Source organism: Ranitomeya variabilis, chromosome 1, assembly GCF_051348905.1.
Source record: "Ranitomeya variabilis isolate aRanVar5 chromosome 1, aRanVar5.hap1, whole genome shotgun sequence".
In the NCBI taxonomy this organism is placed as follows: Eukaryota; Metazoa; Chordata; class Amphibia; order Anura; family Dendrobatidae; genus Ranitomeya; species Ranitomeya variabilis.
Window position 1 is genome coordinate 443904214 of NC_135232.1, and position 15938 is coordinate 443920151.

General features: G+C 41.6%; 2 protein-coding genes across 10 annotated transcripts in view; both read left to right on the plus strand.

Moving 5' to 3' along the window:
- MLLT3 (MLLT3 super elongation complex subunit) overlaps positions 1-15938 on the plus strand; it is a 406706-nt gene that overhangs the window by 220889 nt on the left and 169879 nt on the right. For all 7 annotated transcript variants that reach the window (XR_013213104.1, XR_013213095.1, XR_013213105.1 and 4 more), the window contains exons 5-6: positions 7212-7337; positions 11797-12399. Coding sequence is in view for 4 of the 7 variants with exons in the window: in XM_077249554.1 (XP_077105669.1) it covers positions 7212-7337; positions 11797-12399 (729 nt within the window). In the remaining 3 variants the exon portion in view is untranslated. The remainder of the gene's footprint in view (positions 1-7211; positions 7338-11796; positions 12400-15938) is intronic.
- Positions 585-2506, plus strand: LOC143764187 (uncharacterized). 3 transcript variants are annotated; one of them, XM_077249533.1, is made up of 3 exons: positions 585-1023; positions 1147-1257; positions 1705-2506. In XM_077249533.1, the coding sequence occupies exons 1-3, from the start codon at positions 679-681 to the stop codon at positions 2341-2343; spliced, it is 1095 nt and encodes a 364-aa protein (XP_077105648.1). In that variant the 5' UTR covers positions 585-678; the 3' UTR covers positions 2344-2506. The 3 variants fall into 3 exon arrangements, with proteins under 3 accessions (XP_077105648.1, XP_077105640.1, XP_077105630.1); XM_077249525.1 differs by having other exon boundaries at positions 585-1257; XM_077249515.1 differs by having other exon boundaries at positions 1147-2506.

Below are 15938 nucleotides of genomic sequence, written 5' to 3' on the forward strand. Positions count from 1 at the left end.
AGTTAGACCAGCAAATTGAAAAGAAAAGCTCGAGAGAAAAACTAAGAGCAGCCATCCCCTTAATACGAGGAGCAGCGGCCTTTTTGGCAGACGCCTCCGCCGACTCACTCCGTTTAGCAGCAAGATCTGCGGGCCTTGTAAATAACGCAAGAAGAGCTCTATGGATGAAGAGCTGGAAAGGGGACGCGCAATCTAAATCTAAAATATGCGCAATCCCATGTGAGGGTGAGTACCTCTTTGGTAAAACCTTAGATGACATACTCAAAAAGGCAAAGGACAGGAAGAAAGCTTTTCCTGAATCCTCTATTCCCTTTTACAGGAGAGCCTTTAAGAGGAGGCCGTTTGGCAAAAGGAGGCAAACAGATAGGTCTACAACATGGACCCCTAAGGACGACAAGCAGAGAGGTACCATGTTTAGAAGACCCAACCCCCCAAAAGACAACAAATACTGAGGACATACCAGTTGGGGGCAGACTTAAATTTTTCACCACCCAATGGGAGAAGATAACATCTAGCTCGTGGGTTTTAAATATCGTCCGAGATGGAATTAAATTAAAATTCTCTCGTGTGCCCCATGAGTCTTATATTATAACAACTCTCAGCTCGCCTATACAGCAACAGGCTCTAGAGCTTGAAATTCAAACCCTAATATCAAAACGGGTCCTAGTCCAAGTACCGATGGGACAGGAGGGTAGGGGATTCTACTCTCCCCTATTCCTAATCTCTAAGCCCGACGGTTCTTTCAGAACCATCATAAACCTTAAAAAACTCAATTCATTCATTGAAAATTATACATTTAAAATGGAGTCCATTAGGTCCACCATAAAACTCCTCTTCCCAAACTGTATGATGGGGGGCATTGATCTAAAGGATGCTTACTATCATCTCCCCATTCATAACAGATACCAAAAATTCCTCAGAGTGGCGGTAAAAATCAACAACGAGGTTCGTCACTTCCAGTATGCGGCCTTACCCTTCGGCCTCTCAACAGCGCCGAGGATCTTCACCAAGATAATGCTAGAGGTGATGGCATACCTACGCCAGAAGGAAACTTTGATTGTGCCCTATCTGGATGACTTTTTGGTAATAGGAAATTCAGTTACTCAATGTGCTGATCGTTTAGCTCACGCAATTTCCTCTCTACAGGACCTGGGCTGGATAATCAATACCGACAAATCCAGACTCACTCCGCTTTCCCGTCAGGCGTTCTTGGGGTTCCAGTTAGACTCCATATCTCAAAAGTGTCTCCTGCCGCAGGTAAAAATCCTACTGATCAGACACAAAGTCCTAGCCGCAATAACTAATCCTCGTATATCCCTAAGACAAGCTATGTTGTTACTAGGGTCTCTTATCTCTTGTATACCAGCAGTGAGATGGGCTCAACACCACACTCGAGTACTACAACATCAAATTTTACAAGAGGATAGACGGTTATTTGGTCACCTAAATACAAAAATAACCTTATCTCAGGAGGTTTTAACTTCCTTAGAGTGGTGGCTAGACTCAAACCATTTGTTGAGTGGGGTTCCATGGGTAATAACGCCATCTCACACCATAACCACTGACGCCAGTCCTCATGGATGGGGCGCTCATATGGGGAACGATTATTGCCAGGGGTTATGGAGCATGGAAGAAAATTGCAGCTCCTCTAACTTTAAAGAACTGAATGCTGTAAAATACGCCTTATACCATTTCCTCCCACAGATTCGGGGGAAAGACGTCAGAGTCCTGTCCGACAACACCACCACGGTGGCGTATCTAAATCGGCAAGGAGGTACGCGATCAGAGACTCTGATGTCTTCTGCTATGGAAATCTTAAATCTAGCAGAAAGTCACCTAACATCCCTTACTGCACTGCATATAAGGGGAGCAAGCAATCAGCAGGCGGACTTTTTAAGCCGACACACCCTAAGGCAAGGAGAGTGGTGTCTAAACCAGCAAATATTTCTGGACATAATATCTCTTTGGGGCCGTCCTCAGATAGATCTTTTCGCCACAAGGAAAAACAGAAAAGTCCGGAGATTTGCTTCTCTATCTCCAGCGGATCATCCGGACATTCTGGACGCTCTCCAAGCCCCTTGGCAGTTCAGTCTGGCATACGCATTTCCTCCGATCATATTGCTACCTCAAGTTATACGCAAAATCAGAGAAGAAGGGGCGAGAGTTGTACTGATAGCTCCATTCTGGCCCAAGAGACCATGGTTCTCATGGCTACGGACCATGTCGGTCTCAGATCCTTGGGTCCTCCCCTCAACGCCCAACCTTCTCTTCCAGGGTCCGTTTTTCCACCCTCAGGTGGACAATCTCCACCTGACGGCCTGGAACTTGAGAGGCAGATGCTAAGATCGAGAGGATTCTCGGGGGGTTTAATTGATACGCTTCTCCATAGTAGAAAACCCTCCACCACAAAAATCTATACAAGAGTATGGAGAAAAATTTTTCAATTCCATACATTTACCAACACGTCAGAGATTCCGATACATTCTATCTTGGAGTTTCTTCAAAAAGGGAGAGAACTAGGTCTAACTGTAAACACCTTAAAGGTTCATGTTTCAGCACTAGGAGCCCTCTATGGCCATAACATTGCGGGGGATAGATGGGTATCCAGATTTATTACGGCCTGCGAAAGAATGAATCCAGTTATCATACCTAGAATTCCACCCTGGGATTTAAATTTAGTCTTACAAGCCCTAACAGACTCTCCATTCGAGCCAATAGACTCAATACCAATTAAATGTCTATCACTAAAAACGGCCCTCTTGGTAGCACTGACTTCAGCTAGGAGAATCAGTGACATCCAAGCACTCTCTATAGATCCACCTTTTTTGTTAACCTTTCAGGATAAGTTAATTCTTAAACCAGACCCTTCCTACCTACCCAAAGTAGCGAAAAAATTCCACAGGTCACAAGAAATAATCTTGCCCACTTTCTTCAGTAATCACTCCACTCCTGAAGAACAAAAATATCACACTCCAGACGTTAAAAGAGTAGTGTTAAAATACATTGAAAAGACCAGTAGCTGGCGACAGAGTAGGGCTCTGTTTATTTCCTTCCAGGGTGTCAAGAAGGGTCATGGAGTAACAAAAAGCACCTTATCCCGGTGGATCAGAGAGGCTATCAGACTGGCTTACTCCGCGAGGAAAGAAAACCCTCCGGAAGGCATAACGGCACACTCTACCAGAGCGATGGCATCCTCCTGGGCAGAGAGGGGAGACGTCCCGATTGAAACTATATGTAAGGCGGCAACGTGGTCAAATCCTTCTACATTTTATAACCACTATAGGCTAGACCTATCGTCAACTTCTGACCTAGACTTTGGCAGGACTGTCCTCAGCACGGTGGTCCCCTCCCTAGGTGATGGTCTCTGAAAGATCTCCAGTAGGGTGCTGTCGTGGCGAAGAGTAAAAAGCCGGATTACTCACCGGTAATGCTCTTTTAGTGAGTCCACGACAGCACCCTCTTACATCCCTCCCTATATTAATATAATGCATATTATTTGAGTAAAATCCTTTTAATCATAAGCAAATAAGTTTAAAGAATGAAATAAATGATATTTGCCTAATATTGGCGGTCCTCCGGGTACTCTGAAATCAAAACTGAGGAGGAGAGGCGGACCGCCCCCTTTTATTTCTCAATAGGTTTCCTGTTCCTGCGGGGCGGATCCCTCTCTCCAGTAGGGTGCTGTCGTGGACTCACTAAAAGAGCATTACTGGTGAGTAATCCGGCTTTTTTTATTTACTATTTTTTATATTTTGATCACTGTGATTGGGTCTACCACCGTGATCAACATTAATCAATAGGAAAAATTTCCTATTGTTGCCAGGTGGCAGCCGGCTGATCTCGGCGGGCGTACTGCGCATGCGCCTGCCATTTTCTCCAGGAATAAGATGCCGGCGATCCAGGGGACTTAATGGGGGGATGCCTGGACCTCAGAGGTACCGTGGGGGTGATCGGGGGACCCTATTTCTCTCTCCTCTGATGTGCAGAGGAGAAAAATTAAATGGAAAATCAATTTTTTTTTTTTTTTTTTGGCGGTCGCTTTTATACCTTTAATAACGGCAATCACAACACCGGGGTCGGTAAAAAACCGACCTGAATTATGTTCTCTGGGGTCTCGGCTACCCGCCGATAAAAAGCGTTGCTGTGGTTTGAGTACCCTTAACTGCTGCCGTTAAAAGGCGTATCGGCGGTCGTTAAGGGGTTAAAGGCTTCAAACACCTTTTCCACAATATTATTTTTGTTTTATTTGCTTCCTGAATGCAAAGTTTTAGAAGCTTTCTAAATAATCTTTATTAAAGGTAATCTGTCAGCAGGTTTTTGCTACCCCATCTGAGAGCAACATAATGTAGGGAAATAGACACTGATTTCAACTGTGTACCACTTAGTTTACGGGGTGCAGCTGTTGTGATACAATCAGAGTTTTTAGATGTGGCATGTAGCAGAGCTGAGAAAGACAACCCCGTTCACATCATGCTCTCTATGTCCATTGTCTATTGATGATAATCTGCCTATCACAGGAGGGGGCATGGTGTAAAGCAGGGATCATATGCCAGGGAGAGAGAATTTACTGGTGATAAAATAATCATTGTAAAGGTACCTTCACATTAAGCGACGCTGCAGCGATAGCGACAACGATGCCGATCGCTGCAGCGTCGCTGTTTGATCGCTGGAGAGCTGTCACACAGACCGCTCTCCAGCGACCAACGATGCCGAGGTCCCCGGTTAACCAGGGTAAACATCGGGTTACTAAGCGCAGGGCCGCGCTTAGTAACCCGATGTTTACCCTGGTTACCAGCGTAAAATGTGAAAAAAACCAAACAGTACATACTTACATTCGCGTCCCCCGGCGTCCGCTTCCTGCACTGACTGAGCGCCGGCCCTAACAGCAGAGCGGTGACGTCACCGCTGTGCTGTACTTTCACTTTCACTTTACGGCGCTCAGTCAGTGTGGGAAGCGGACGCCGGGGGACGCGAAGGTGAGTATGTACTGTTTGTTTTTTTACATTTTACACTGGTAACCAGGGTAAACATCGGGTTACTAAGCGCGGCCCTGCACTTAGTAACCCGATGTTTACCCTGGTTACCAGTGTAAAACATCGCTGGTATCGTTGCTTTTGGTGTCAAACACGACGATACACGGCGGTCTGACGACCAAATAAAGTTCTGAACTTTGTTCAACGACCAGCGATATCACAGCAGGATCCTGATCGCTGCTGCGTGTCAAACTAAAAGATATCGCTAGCCAGGACGCTGCAACGTCACGGATCGCTAGCGATATCGTTTAGTGTGAAGGTACCTTAAGGAAACAACCTCACACAGCCTAACAAGTGACACATTGCTGAAATCTGTGTCTCAGCCCCAACTTTTTGCTGTCTTCAGATTACATGGCAAAAACCTACTGACAGATTTCCATTTAAAAATGCCCTGTCATTTTGCTGATGTAGAGTTAGTTTAACTCCTGTCCATGACTGACGGTCTTGATGCTATAGGCTTTGTCTGCTCTTACTCCCATGTTGTAGTGAGTACCATCAAGGCAAAATCATACATTCCCGTACATCAGTTTTTTGGACACCATACAACCAAGCAATCACCCACCATTGCCCCAATCCCAGCACAACAAGGCACAGTTACTAACCTTGCTCTGATTTCCCACTACCACGTCACTCCTGAAAAAAGTCTCATTCTCACACATAGCGCCCATGTCAACTGTGTAGCCTTCAGAACAGCTGCTAATAATTCACATGTCCATGCAGAGCTAAAAATAACTTTATGCCCCGATATTAAAGAAGCACTCGCAGCTATTGTCCAACCTCCCCCCCCCCCCCTCGATCCCATCTAAATAAGCCTGGAATGTAATGTAGGTAAATTAAATTACTTATTAATTGCGGTCTTTCCGATTTCCTGAGCGGCTTTGGTGTTCTTCTGAAACGCGTGACCTCAAATCGGACAAGCCAGATCAGAGGCGTAGCGTATTAATTGGAAGTTGCTTTCACCATATGAGTCTATGGCTCCTCATTCTAAGTCTCCATTGGCTTATATGTGAGATGTAGCACCACCCCATACCGCAGTCCCTGTGTAAGCTGGCAAAGATGAGCGGTCACGTGGGCCAGAAGAGAATAGGAGCCGGCAACTGGAAACTTGGGAGGATGTTGATCAGTATGTACTTTAACCCTTTTGCTTCCAGGGATATCTCAACATTTTGTGCCTTTTAGTAGCCAGTACAATTGTAATACTTTTGACTTGTACAAGTAAATCCTTCATGCAATTTTATATCACAGTGAAATTTGTTGTAAGAGATTACATTGGTGGCTAAACGTGTTGGCCATGCAAAGAGCATTCGATACACCCAACCTAAACTAAGGCCAGTGCCCGAAACTGCTGAGATGCCCAAGTGATGGCATTTCCATTACGTTGCAGATGCAAAAGATCCTGTCTTTCGGTCTCCGTTCAAGTGCTGGACATAATCATGTGATCATCCCCAATGTAATCATATTGATCACATCTATTGCTTATACAGCACAAAGATGGGCATCTAAGGGCTTTTAGTGGAAAAGCGGGAGTGTTATGTTCAGGTACTTATGCTTTTCCCAGCACAATTTCACAGTCTAACACATGGACTCTTGTCCATAAAACTGACAACCTCTTCAAAGAGTGTAACAGTGTCACTCACATAAAATGATGAATCATACGAGTGTATCCGTGCCCACCCACGGAGACGTGTCATGGTAACAAATCGGCCATCAATCATCACATTTAAACTTGTTCAATGCATTTCTGAATGTTTTTTGGGATTTGTTCTGTTTGAACAGTTTGGTATTCTAGAACAAACCTAAAGTTAATTTTATTGTTGTGAATGAAAATGTAATTATTTTTCTATTTTTCCTCTTCCTTTCTTTTCTTCCCTTTTTCTTTTTTCCACTTTCTTTTAACATTTTCTTTTTTTCGCTCTTTCTTCCCTTTTCCGGTTTCCCTTTTTGCCCCTTCTTATTTGCCCTCTTTCCTTTTTCTTTCCCCCCTTTCATTCTTCTTTCTGCTCTTTCCCCCTCTTTTCTTATTTTCCCCCTTTTTCCTTCTTATTTCCCTTTTTCCTTGTTTCCGCCTTTTTCTTAATCTTCTTTCCCCCTCTTTCCTTGTTCTTTTTTTCCCCCTCTTTCCTCCTTCTTCGTTCCCCCTTTTTCCTTCTTCTTTGTTGCCCCTTTTTCCTTCATTAGATCATGGTTATGTCCGAGGGGTCATCCTTCTCTTCAGGCACTAGTCTTCATCTTCCCAGTCTCCCTAGTAATTCTTTATCCTTCTCAGATGTAAAGAAGAGCAAATCATCATCTCATGGATCCAAGGCAAGTATTTCCCACTAGATCTATCTATGTTGGCTTTACTTTTTGGAGGGAATACAACAAATGGCAAATACTTTTTTTTTTTTTTTTTGCATTTTTCATGGTTTCTTGTACATTAAAAAAATAAGTTAACTTTTTTTATGGGTTTGTGGGTAAACTGTGGGCAACTAAATACGTATATGGTGTCGTATATCTATATTTTCTTCACTTTAATGCTATTTCATAATAAAACATCTTTGATGGAAAAAGTTAATATTAATTTTTGTTACCACCATAACTTTTTTTTTTATGCTGTTAAGCTGATTTTTTTTTTATCCAGTAAAAATAGCAAGTTAGCTTGATTATGATTGTACCACTATGTATTTATTTTAAATGGTTTATTTCCTACTAGGAAGTATGGTATTTTTTACACCAACTTTTTTTTTTTTTTTTTTTGTTCCCCTGGGGGGATTTACGTTAGCGACTTGCATGCATGGCTTGATGAACAGATGCTTTCTGTGCAGCGCATCACTCTGCAACTTTCCCTTTTTAGCTGTGCTTCAGAAGAAGACCCCTGAACGTCTGCTGTAAATACCCTATGTACTGGTCAATAAGTGTTAAGATCGGTGGAAGTGTAAGGTGTGGCACCCTCACTAATCGGATATTGTTGACCTGTCCTGAGGATAGGTTATCACTCAGTCTAAAAGTATTGGACAACCCCTTTAAGTTCTCCATGTGAACCTGAAATGAATCAAACCATTTCTATGTCAATAGGTCACAACAAGCAAAATCCGTTTTTAGCTTTCACTCTCCAAACACCTCTAGAAAAATGCAGTATAAAAGAACAGAAGATGAGCGGAGTCATTGAGGAGCTTTGTTTTCTAAGCTTTCATAGAAAGTAGATTTTGCATTCTATGGTTATGGCTGAGGTCCAGATGAGTAATAAGAGCCTCTTCTTTCTGCCTTCTGTACAGGATTTCGAGCTAACCACCATGGCATTTTTCTGCATACGAGAACATTTTATTGGAGAAAAATGATTAGCATTTGTCATAAACCATATCCCTAATAAATGCAATGATTAGAAAACAGTAAAAGAAAAACCAGTGCAGAAATATTCCTTTCCTGCATCCAACTTTTCACCACTTTGTCTAATGTGGTTCCACTTTATAAAACTTTCTTCCTCTGTACTCCAGTGCAGACACATTAAGACTTTATTTCTGCATCTATTGTGGAAAACTATGCATAGAGAATAGTGATCACGAAAAATGGAGATTCTACGGGTCTCGGAAAATGGTGACTTTTTTTTTTTTTTTAAACAAATTTTGGATTTTTTTTTCACCACTTACCGTATATAAAAAAGAATTTATACATGTTTTGGAGGGTTAAGGGGTTAACTTCTTACAGCATACTGTGGATTATAGTATCATATGGTTTTGGATTTTATTTATCTATTTTACTCACAGACCCATTAGTGCCTCCATGATCATATGGGTATTAGTGATGAGCGAGCGTACTCGTTGCTCGTGTTTTCCAGAGCACGCTCGGGTGATCTCCGAGTATTTATGACTGCTCGGAGATTTAGTTTTCATCCTGGCAGCTGAATGATTTACAGCTACTAGCCAGTTTGATTACATGTGGGGATTCCCTAGCAACCAGGTAACCCCCACATGTACTCAGGCTGGTTAGTAGCTGTAAATCATTCAGCTGCCAGGATGAAAACTAAATCTCCGAGCAGTCATAAATACTCGGAGACCACCCGAGCGTGCTCTGGAAAACACGAGCAACGAGTATACTCGCTCATCACTAATTGGTATGTAATTGATTACATATATTTAACCTTAAAGGGATCTTACAATATGTTATACATTTATTGTTGTATAGTGATTTTATACATGTCATGGTTTTGTTTTTAATAATGGAGTTATACGGTGTTAAATAAAATTAATTGTCTCATACCTCTTGGGTGTGCACCGTTTTATTGCTTGTTTTCTTTCTCTGATTATTAGTGGTTCTTTGCAGTGGCAGCGCTCTAGTTGTTGTTCTGTTTGGCTGTGCATGTATATTTTTTATCGCTTCATACATTTTATTGGAAAACGTTGGCCAAAATTGCTGATATCGGCATTATTGGCCAAACCATTTAATTTGTATGTGGCTTCCTGATATCATCTGTCTGGGTAGTAAAGGATAATGTGTCACGCTTTCAATGAATAAAATATAATCATTTATTGAAATTGTTTAAAATATGATTAGAAAATATAAATCAGAATTTATCAAGGAAATACAAAACAAAAATAAAAAATTGACATACTCATCTGTGGACATAATGAATGTTGAAATTAGTGATCCGTGTCCGTAATAAATTCATTACATTAAAGTGATAGGACAATGTCCATCTAAAAGTGCATGTGCAATAGTGTATCTCGGTACGTCTAGCATAATAGCACTGACATAAACACAAATGTGATAAATAATATATTATATAAAAGTACATATGCAGTAGTATACCTCAGTGTATCAAAAATAATGGCAATGACATGATCACAAGTGTAATAAATAGTGCTTCTTTAACATGTACTGTAGACAAATAACACATATAATACACTTGAAAAATGCAGCAGAGAAAAAACCCACTGCTGTTTGCGGTGATGTACATGTAGTGTTTTTACTGCCAAGAGTAAAGGCTTTGGCAGCAAAAAAAAAACAAAAAACCTCTGCAAAAATGCCATGTATAAATATAGAATCATGCACAGGAAAGGTCCAGGGTTAAAAAGTGCATAACACAGATAAATAAACAATTCTTTATTAATAGACCACATAAAACAGATTAAAAAACAGGTGCCTCGTGTCAAAGACACTATTCGATTACAATTTATGCTAGTGTGTATATTCACCTTAACCAAAAGAGGATAAGAGGCCCATACAAAACAATCACCCGCATAGGAGCGTATATAGATTCCAACAGTTGGGGTTACCTGATGATAACCAAAAGAGCCGGGACAACAGCTGCGTCCCTCACCCTGACGCACGTTTCGCCTATCTTCTTCTGGGGTCGCCCTTGGAAGAACATAGGCGAAACGCACGTAATCGGATAGTAACCCAATGTGCTGCAATTTGCTGGTAATATTGTGGTTTTTGTTTGACACTGTGTGGTCTCGGGAAAATCGATTACTTACCTTGTGAATAATACATCAATGTTTTATTTACATGCATTACAAAACTGGTTTGCAGTAAAATTAACTTAAATGTTAACTCTATGATTTACAAGATCCTTAATATTGTTTGACAAAATATACTTGGATTTGTTGATTTTTTTTTAAATTTTTTTATTTTATTAATTGTATAGTCTGCAAGCCGTGGTTTTGATATTTTAGCACCCTAAGGGTACTGTCACACTCTGCAACTTTCCAACGATCACGACCAGCGATACGACCTGGCCGTGATCGTTGGAAAGTCGTTGTGTGGTCGCTGGGGAGCTGTCACACAGTCAGCTCTCCAGCGACCAACGATGCTGAAGGCCCCGGGTAACCAGGGTAAACATCGGGTTACTAAGCGCAGGGCCGCGCTTAGTAACCCGATGTTTACCCTGGTTACCATTGTAAAAGTAAAAAAAAACAAACAGTACATACTCACATTCCGGTGTCCGTCAGGTCCCTTGCCGTCTGCTTCCCGCTCTGACTGAGTGCCGCCGTAAAGTGAAAGCAGATCACAGCGGTGACGTCACCGCTGTGCTCTGCTCTTACTTTACGGCCGGCAGTCAGTCAGAGCGGGAAGCAGACTGCGAGGGACCTGACGGACACCGGAATGTGAGCATGTACTGTTTGTTTGTTTTTTTTTACTTTTACTATGGTAACCAGGGTAAACATCGGGTTACTAAGCGCGGCCCTGCGCTTAGTAACCCGATGTTTACCCTGGTTACAAGCGAACGCATCGTTGGATCTGTGTCACACACACCGATCCAACGATGACAGCGGGAGATCCAGCGACGAAAGAAAGTTCCAAACGATCTGCTACGACGTACGATTCTCAGCAGGGTCCTTGATCGCTGCTGCGTGTCAGACACAGCGATATCGTATGGATATCGCTGGAACGTCACGGATCGTACCGTCGTAGCGACAAAAGTGCCACTGTGAGACAGTACCCTAAGGCCAGTCTTCATGATATCACACAGTTACTACAATAAGATATTGTCCTAATCGATCAGTTCGATCTACACTAGTATAAATATTGTGCTGCATACTCTTCTTTGACACGAAGCACCTATTTTTTAATGCACTTCTTAACCCTGGACCTTTCCTGGGTTTGATTAAATGATGTAGTATGAAGTGTAGCCTTTAGGTGAAAGGTATTTGGACTAAAATGTATACATGTGTAGACATAGACTAATGCCAAATTTGCCATTCTTTTATCATCATCGTAACTAATGTATACCAATGTCTTATAAATTTCTATTGTCTGAAATTAAAATTGGTTATGTCTTTTGTAGGACCCAAGTAAACCAGTTAGTGCAAACAATAACAGCAACCCAATTAGCTTATCTAAACCTCACAAATCTTCAAAGGAGCACAAGGAGAAATCATCAAAAGACTCAAAAGAACATCGAAGTGCCTTCAAAGAACCATCCAGGGAACATACAAAATCTTCCAAAGAATCCTCCAAAAAACCCAAAGAAAACAAACCACTGAAGGATGAAAAAATTGTCCCTAAAATGGCCTTTAAGGAACCCAAGCCCATGTCAAAGGAGCCCAGGTGTGAGAACAATAATATTCTTACAGTATCTAGTGGGCATCAACAGGAGAAGAAGGTTTCTACTAAGAGGCCAGCACATATTGACTCAGAGGATCCATTGTCTAGGAAAAGGAGGAAAAGCAACTCTGAATCTACTCTTAAAACTTTTTCTAATTCCTCACTACTTATATTGTCCTCCTCGGACAAAAAATCTTTAAAAGACAAATCTCAGCCTAAAACTGGGAAAGTAAAAATTGAAACTGAAGTCCTGGATAAGAAGAAGGTGCCGCTGCCCCCTTTTGAAGACATTGTGGACCCAAATGATACAGATATGGAGGATAATATGTCTTCTAAATCAGAGGTATTGTATACATTATCTACTTAGTTTTGCTATAGTATAAGTTTTTCTGCTTCTGACATAATATAAAAATGACGAGCGGACATGACTGACTGTCACGTTTACCAGTACTCTCATTATATCTCATTTCCTTGGGCCAATAAACAATGCACAATACTTGGTTCAAGCTATGGTATTTAGCCATAAATCTGCTAGAAAGTAAACATATATGCTGCCCAATCGTTTTATAACCTGACTCCTTTTGATCTAGAATCGCATGTAAATTTGAAAAAGCAAATAATGTTCGATGTCTCTTATTGACAAGGAATTCCAGTTTTAATGTAGACTCTAATCCATTGTACAAAGTTTCTCCCTCGAGCAATGCTGAACAGTTGTTTTCCAGGTCACATACAGTCATGGCCAAAAGTATTCACACCCCTGCAGTTCTGTCAGATAATACTCGGTTTCTTCCTGAAAATGATTGCAAACACAAATTCTTTGGTATTTTTATCTTCATTTAATTTGTCTTAAATGAAAAAAACACAAAAAGAATTGTTTTAAAGCCAAATTGGATATAATTCCACACCAAACTTAAAAAGGGGGGTGGACAAAAGTATTGGCACTGTTCGAAAAATGATGTGATGCTTCTCTAATTTGTGTAATTAACAGCACCTGTAACTTACCTGTGGCACCTAACAGGTGTTGGCAATAACTAAATCACACTTGCAGCCAGTTGACATGGATTACAGTTGACTCAACCTCTGTCCTGTGTCCTTGTGTGTACCACATTGAGCACAGAGAAAAGAAAACCAAAGAACTGTCTGAGGACTTGAGAAACCAAATTGTGAGGAAGCATGAGCAATCTCAAGGCTACAAGTCCATCTCCAAAGGCCTGAATGTTCCTGTGTCTACCGTGTGCAGTGTCATCAAGAAGTTTAAAGCCCATGGCACTGTGGCTAACCTCCCTAGATGTGGACGGAAAAGAAAAATTGACAAGAGATTTCAACGCAAGATTGTGCGGATGTTGGATAAAGAACCTCGACTAATATCCAAACAAGTTCAAGCTGCCCTGCAGTCTGAGGATACAACAGTGTCAACCCGTACTATCCGTCGGCGTCTGAATGAAAAGGGACTGTATGGTAGGAGACCCAGGAAGACCCCCACTTCTTACCCCGAGACATAAAAAAGCCAGGCTGGAGTTTGCCAAAACTTACCTGAAAAAGGCTAAAACGTTTTGGAAGAATGTTCTCTGGTCAGATGAGACAAAAGTAGAGCTTTTTGGGCAAAGGCATCAACATGGCGGAGGTTCCCTGATGTTTTGGGGTTGCTTTGCTGCCTCTGGCACTGGACTGCTTTACCGTGTGCATGGCATTATGAAGTCTGAAGACTACCAACAAATTTTGTAGCATAATGTAGGGCCCAGTGTGAGAAAGCTGGGACTCCCTCAGAGGTCATGGGTCTTCCAGCAGGACAATGACCCAAAACACACTTCAAAAAGCACTAGAAAATGGTTTGAGAGAAAGCACTGGAGACTTCTAAGGTGGCCAGCAATGAATCCAGACCTGAATCCCATAGAACACCTGTGGAGAGATCTAAAAATGGCAGTTTGGAGAAGGCACCCTTCAAATATCAGGGACCTGGAGCAGTTTGCCAAAGAAGAATGGTCTAAAATTCCAGCAGAGCATTGTAAGAAACTCATTGATGGTTACCGGAAGCGGTTGGTCGCAGTTATTTTAGCTAAAGGTTGTGCAACCAAGTATTAGGCTGAGGGTGCCAATACTTTTGTCTGGCCCATTTTTTGAGTTTTGTGTGAAATGATCAATGTTTTACTTTTTGCTTCATTCTCTTTTGTGTTTTTTCATTTAAGACAAATTAAATGAAGATAATAATACCAAAGAATTTGTGTTTGCTATCATTTTCAGGAAGAAACTGAGTATTATCTGACTGAATTGCAAGGGTGTGAATACTTTTGGCCATGACTGTATGGATGTGCTGCCTGCTCTACAAAGGCTGGAATAAATCCAGATATTATGCAGGCTTTGAGTGGTTATGCATCTTTTCAGCTTTTTGTTTGCGCTGTTTTGGTAGAATGGATTTATTTGGTTACACTATCTTATCTGATTTTATTTGCAATTGGCAAATGATTTTTACAAAAGGTTTATATCACTTTTATTCTCCTTTGAATTCTAGTCAGTGTCTTAAAAGGCTGACTTTCTTACGTTTCAGTGCAGGGGCGTAACTATAGAAAGGGTCGCAATTGCATCCTGGCCCTCCTGGTGGGAGAACACAAGGGGGTCCCTTTGGCTCATATCAAAAGACTTGCTATTAAAGAACTGTGATGTTTGGGTGCTCTCTTGGTGATTTTTTTCTTTGGGGACTATAAGCAAGCAACTTACGCCAGTGTTTCAAAGGCAAAATAAACCTGTCTGAACTGTATTCTGTATTTGGATCTGTCTGCCAAAAGAGCTAAACTGCGATGTGTGTATGCATATATATGTGTGTTTGTTTATATATAATATCTCTAACACACTCACTCTCTCTCTCTCTCTTTTCTCTCTCTCTCTCTCTCTCTCTCTCTCTCGAAAGCGAAGGCGTCCTTGAAATTGTTTTAGAAAATGAAGTATTTCTCCCAGAAAATTATTGAAATTGCACATGTTTTGTTATACACATGTTTATTTCCTCTGTGGGTGTTGGACATAATTTCACACTAAACCCAAAAAATGGGCCAGACAAAATTCTACCCCTGAAACCAGACAAAAAGGGGAGAAGTTGACTCAATGTTTGCAATGTATGTCTGTGTGCGCGCCACACTAAGCATGTAGAACAGAAAGAAGAGAAGACAACTGTGTGAGGACTTGAGAATAAAAAATGTTGAACAATATCAACAATCTCAAGGTTACAAGTCCATCTCCAGAGATGCTGATATTTCTTTGTCAACGGTGCGTAACATAATCAAGAAGTTTGCAACACATGGCACTGAAGCTTATCTCCCTGGACTTGAACATTAGGGAAAAATTGATGAAATGTTGCAATGTTTGGATGGTGGATAAGCAACCCCAATAAAGTTCCAAAGAAATTCAAGCTCTCATGCAGGCTGAGGGTGCATCAGTGTCAGCGTGAACTATCCGTCGACATTTGTGTGAAATTAAATGCTATGGCAGGAGACCTAGGAGGACCCCACTGGTGACAGACACAAAAAAGCTAAACTAAAGTGTACATGAGTAGGCCATAATTCTTCTGGGAAAGTGTCTTGTGGAAAGATGAAACCAAGGTGGAGCTTTTTGGTAAAGCACATGATTCCACTGTTTGAAAGTGGAATGACTCCTTCAAATGACCCCTGCAAAGGAAAGAGCACAGTGCCTACAGTCAAATGTGGAGGTTCAAAGATGTTTTAAGGATGTTTTGCTGTGCGCAAGACATCATGTGGTTATGGGTCTTTCAGCAAATGCGATCGCAGCATTTCGGGAGCCGGCAGAGGATCTTCCGAGATCTTGGTGCCGAGATCTACATCTGCTCGTGTCGCCCCCCCACCCCCCTGCGGCTATTGTCCCGGAGTTCCCTGC

Bases quoted from the DNA above. Each gene is read 5' to 3' on its own strand.
- LOC143764187 (XM_077249515.1), top strand. From the start codon at position 679: ATGGGACAGGAGGGTAGGGGATTCTACTCTCCCCTATTCCTAATCTCT. The intron at 1,024-1,146 runs GTGATGGCATAC...TCCTCTCTACAG, and splicing joins TCACCAAGATAATGCTAGAG to GACCTGGGCTGGATAATCAA.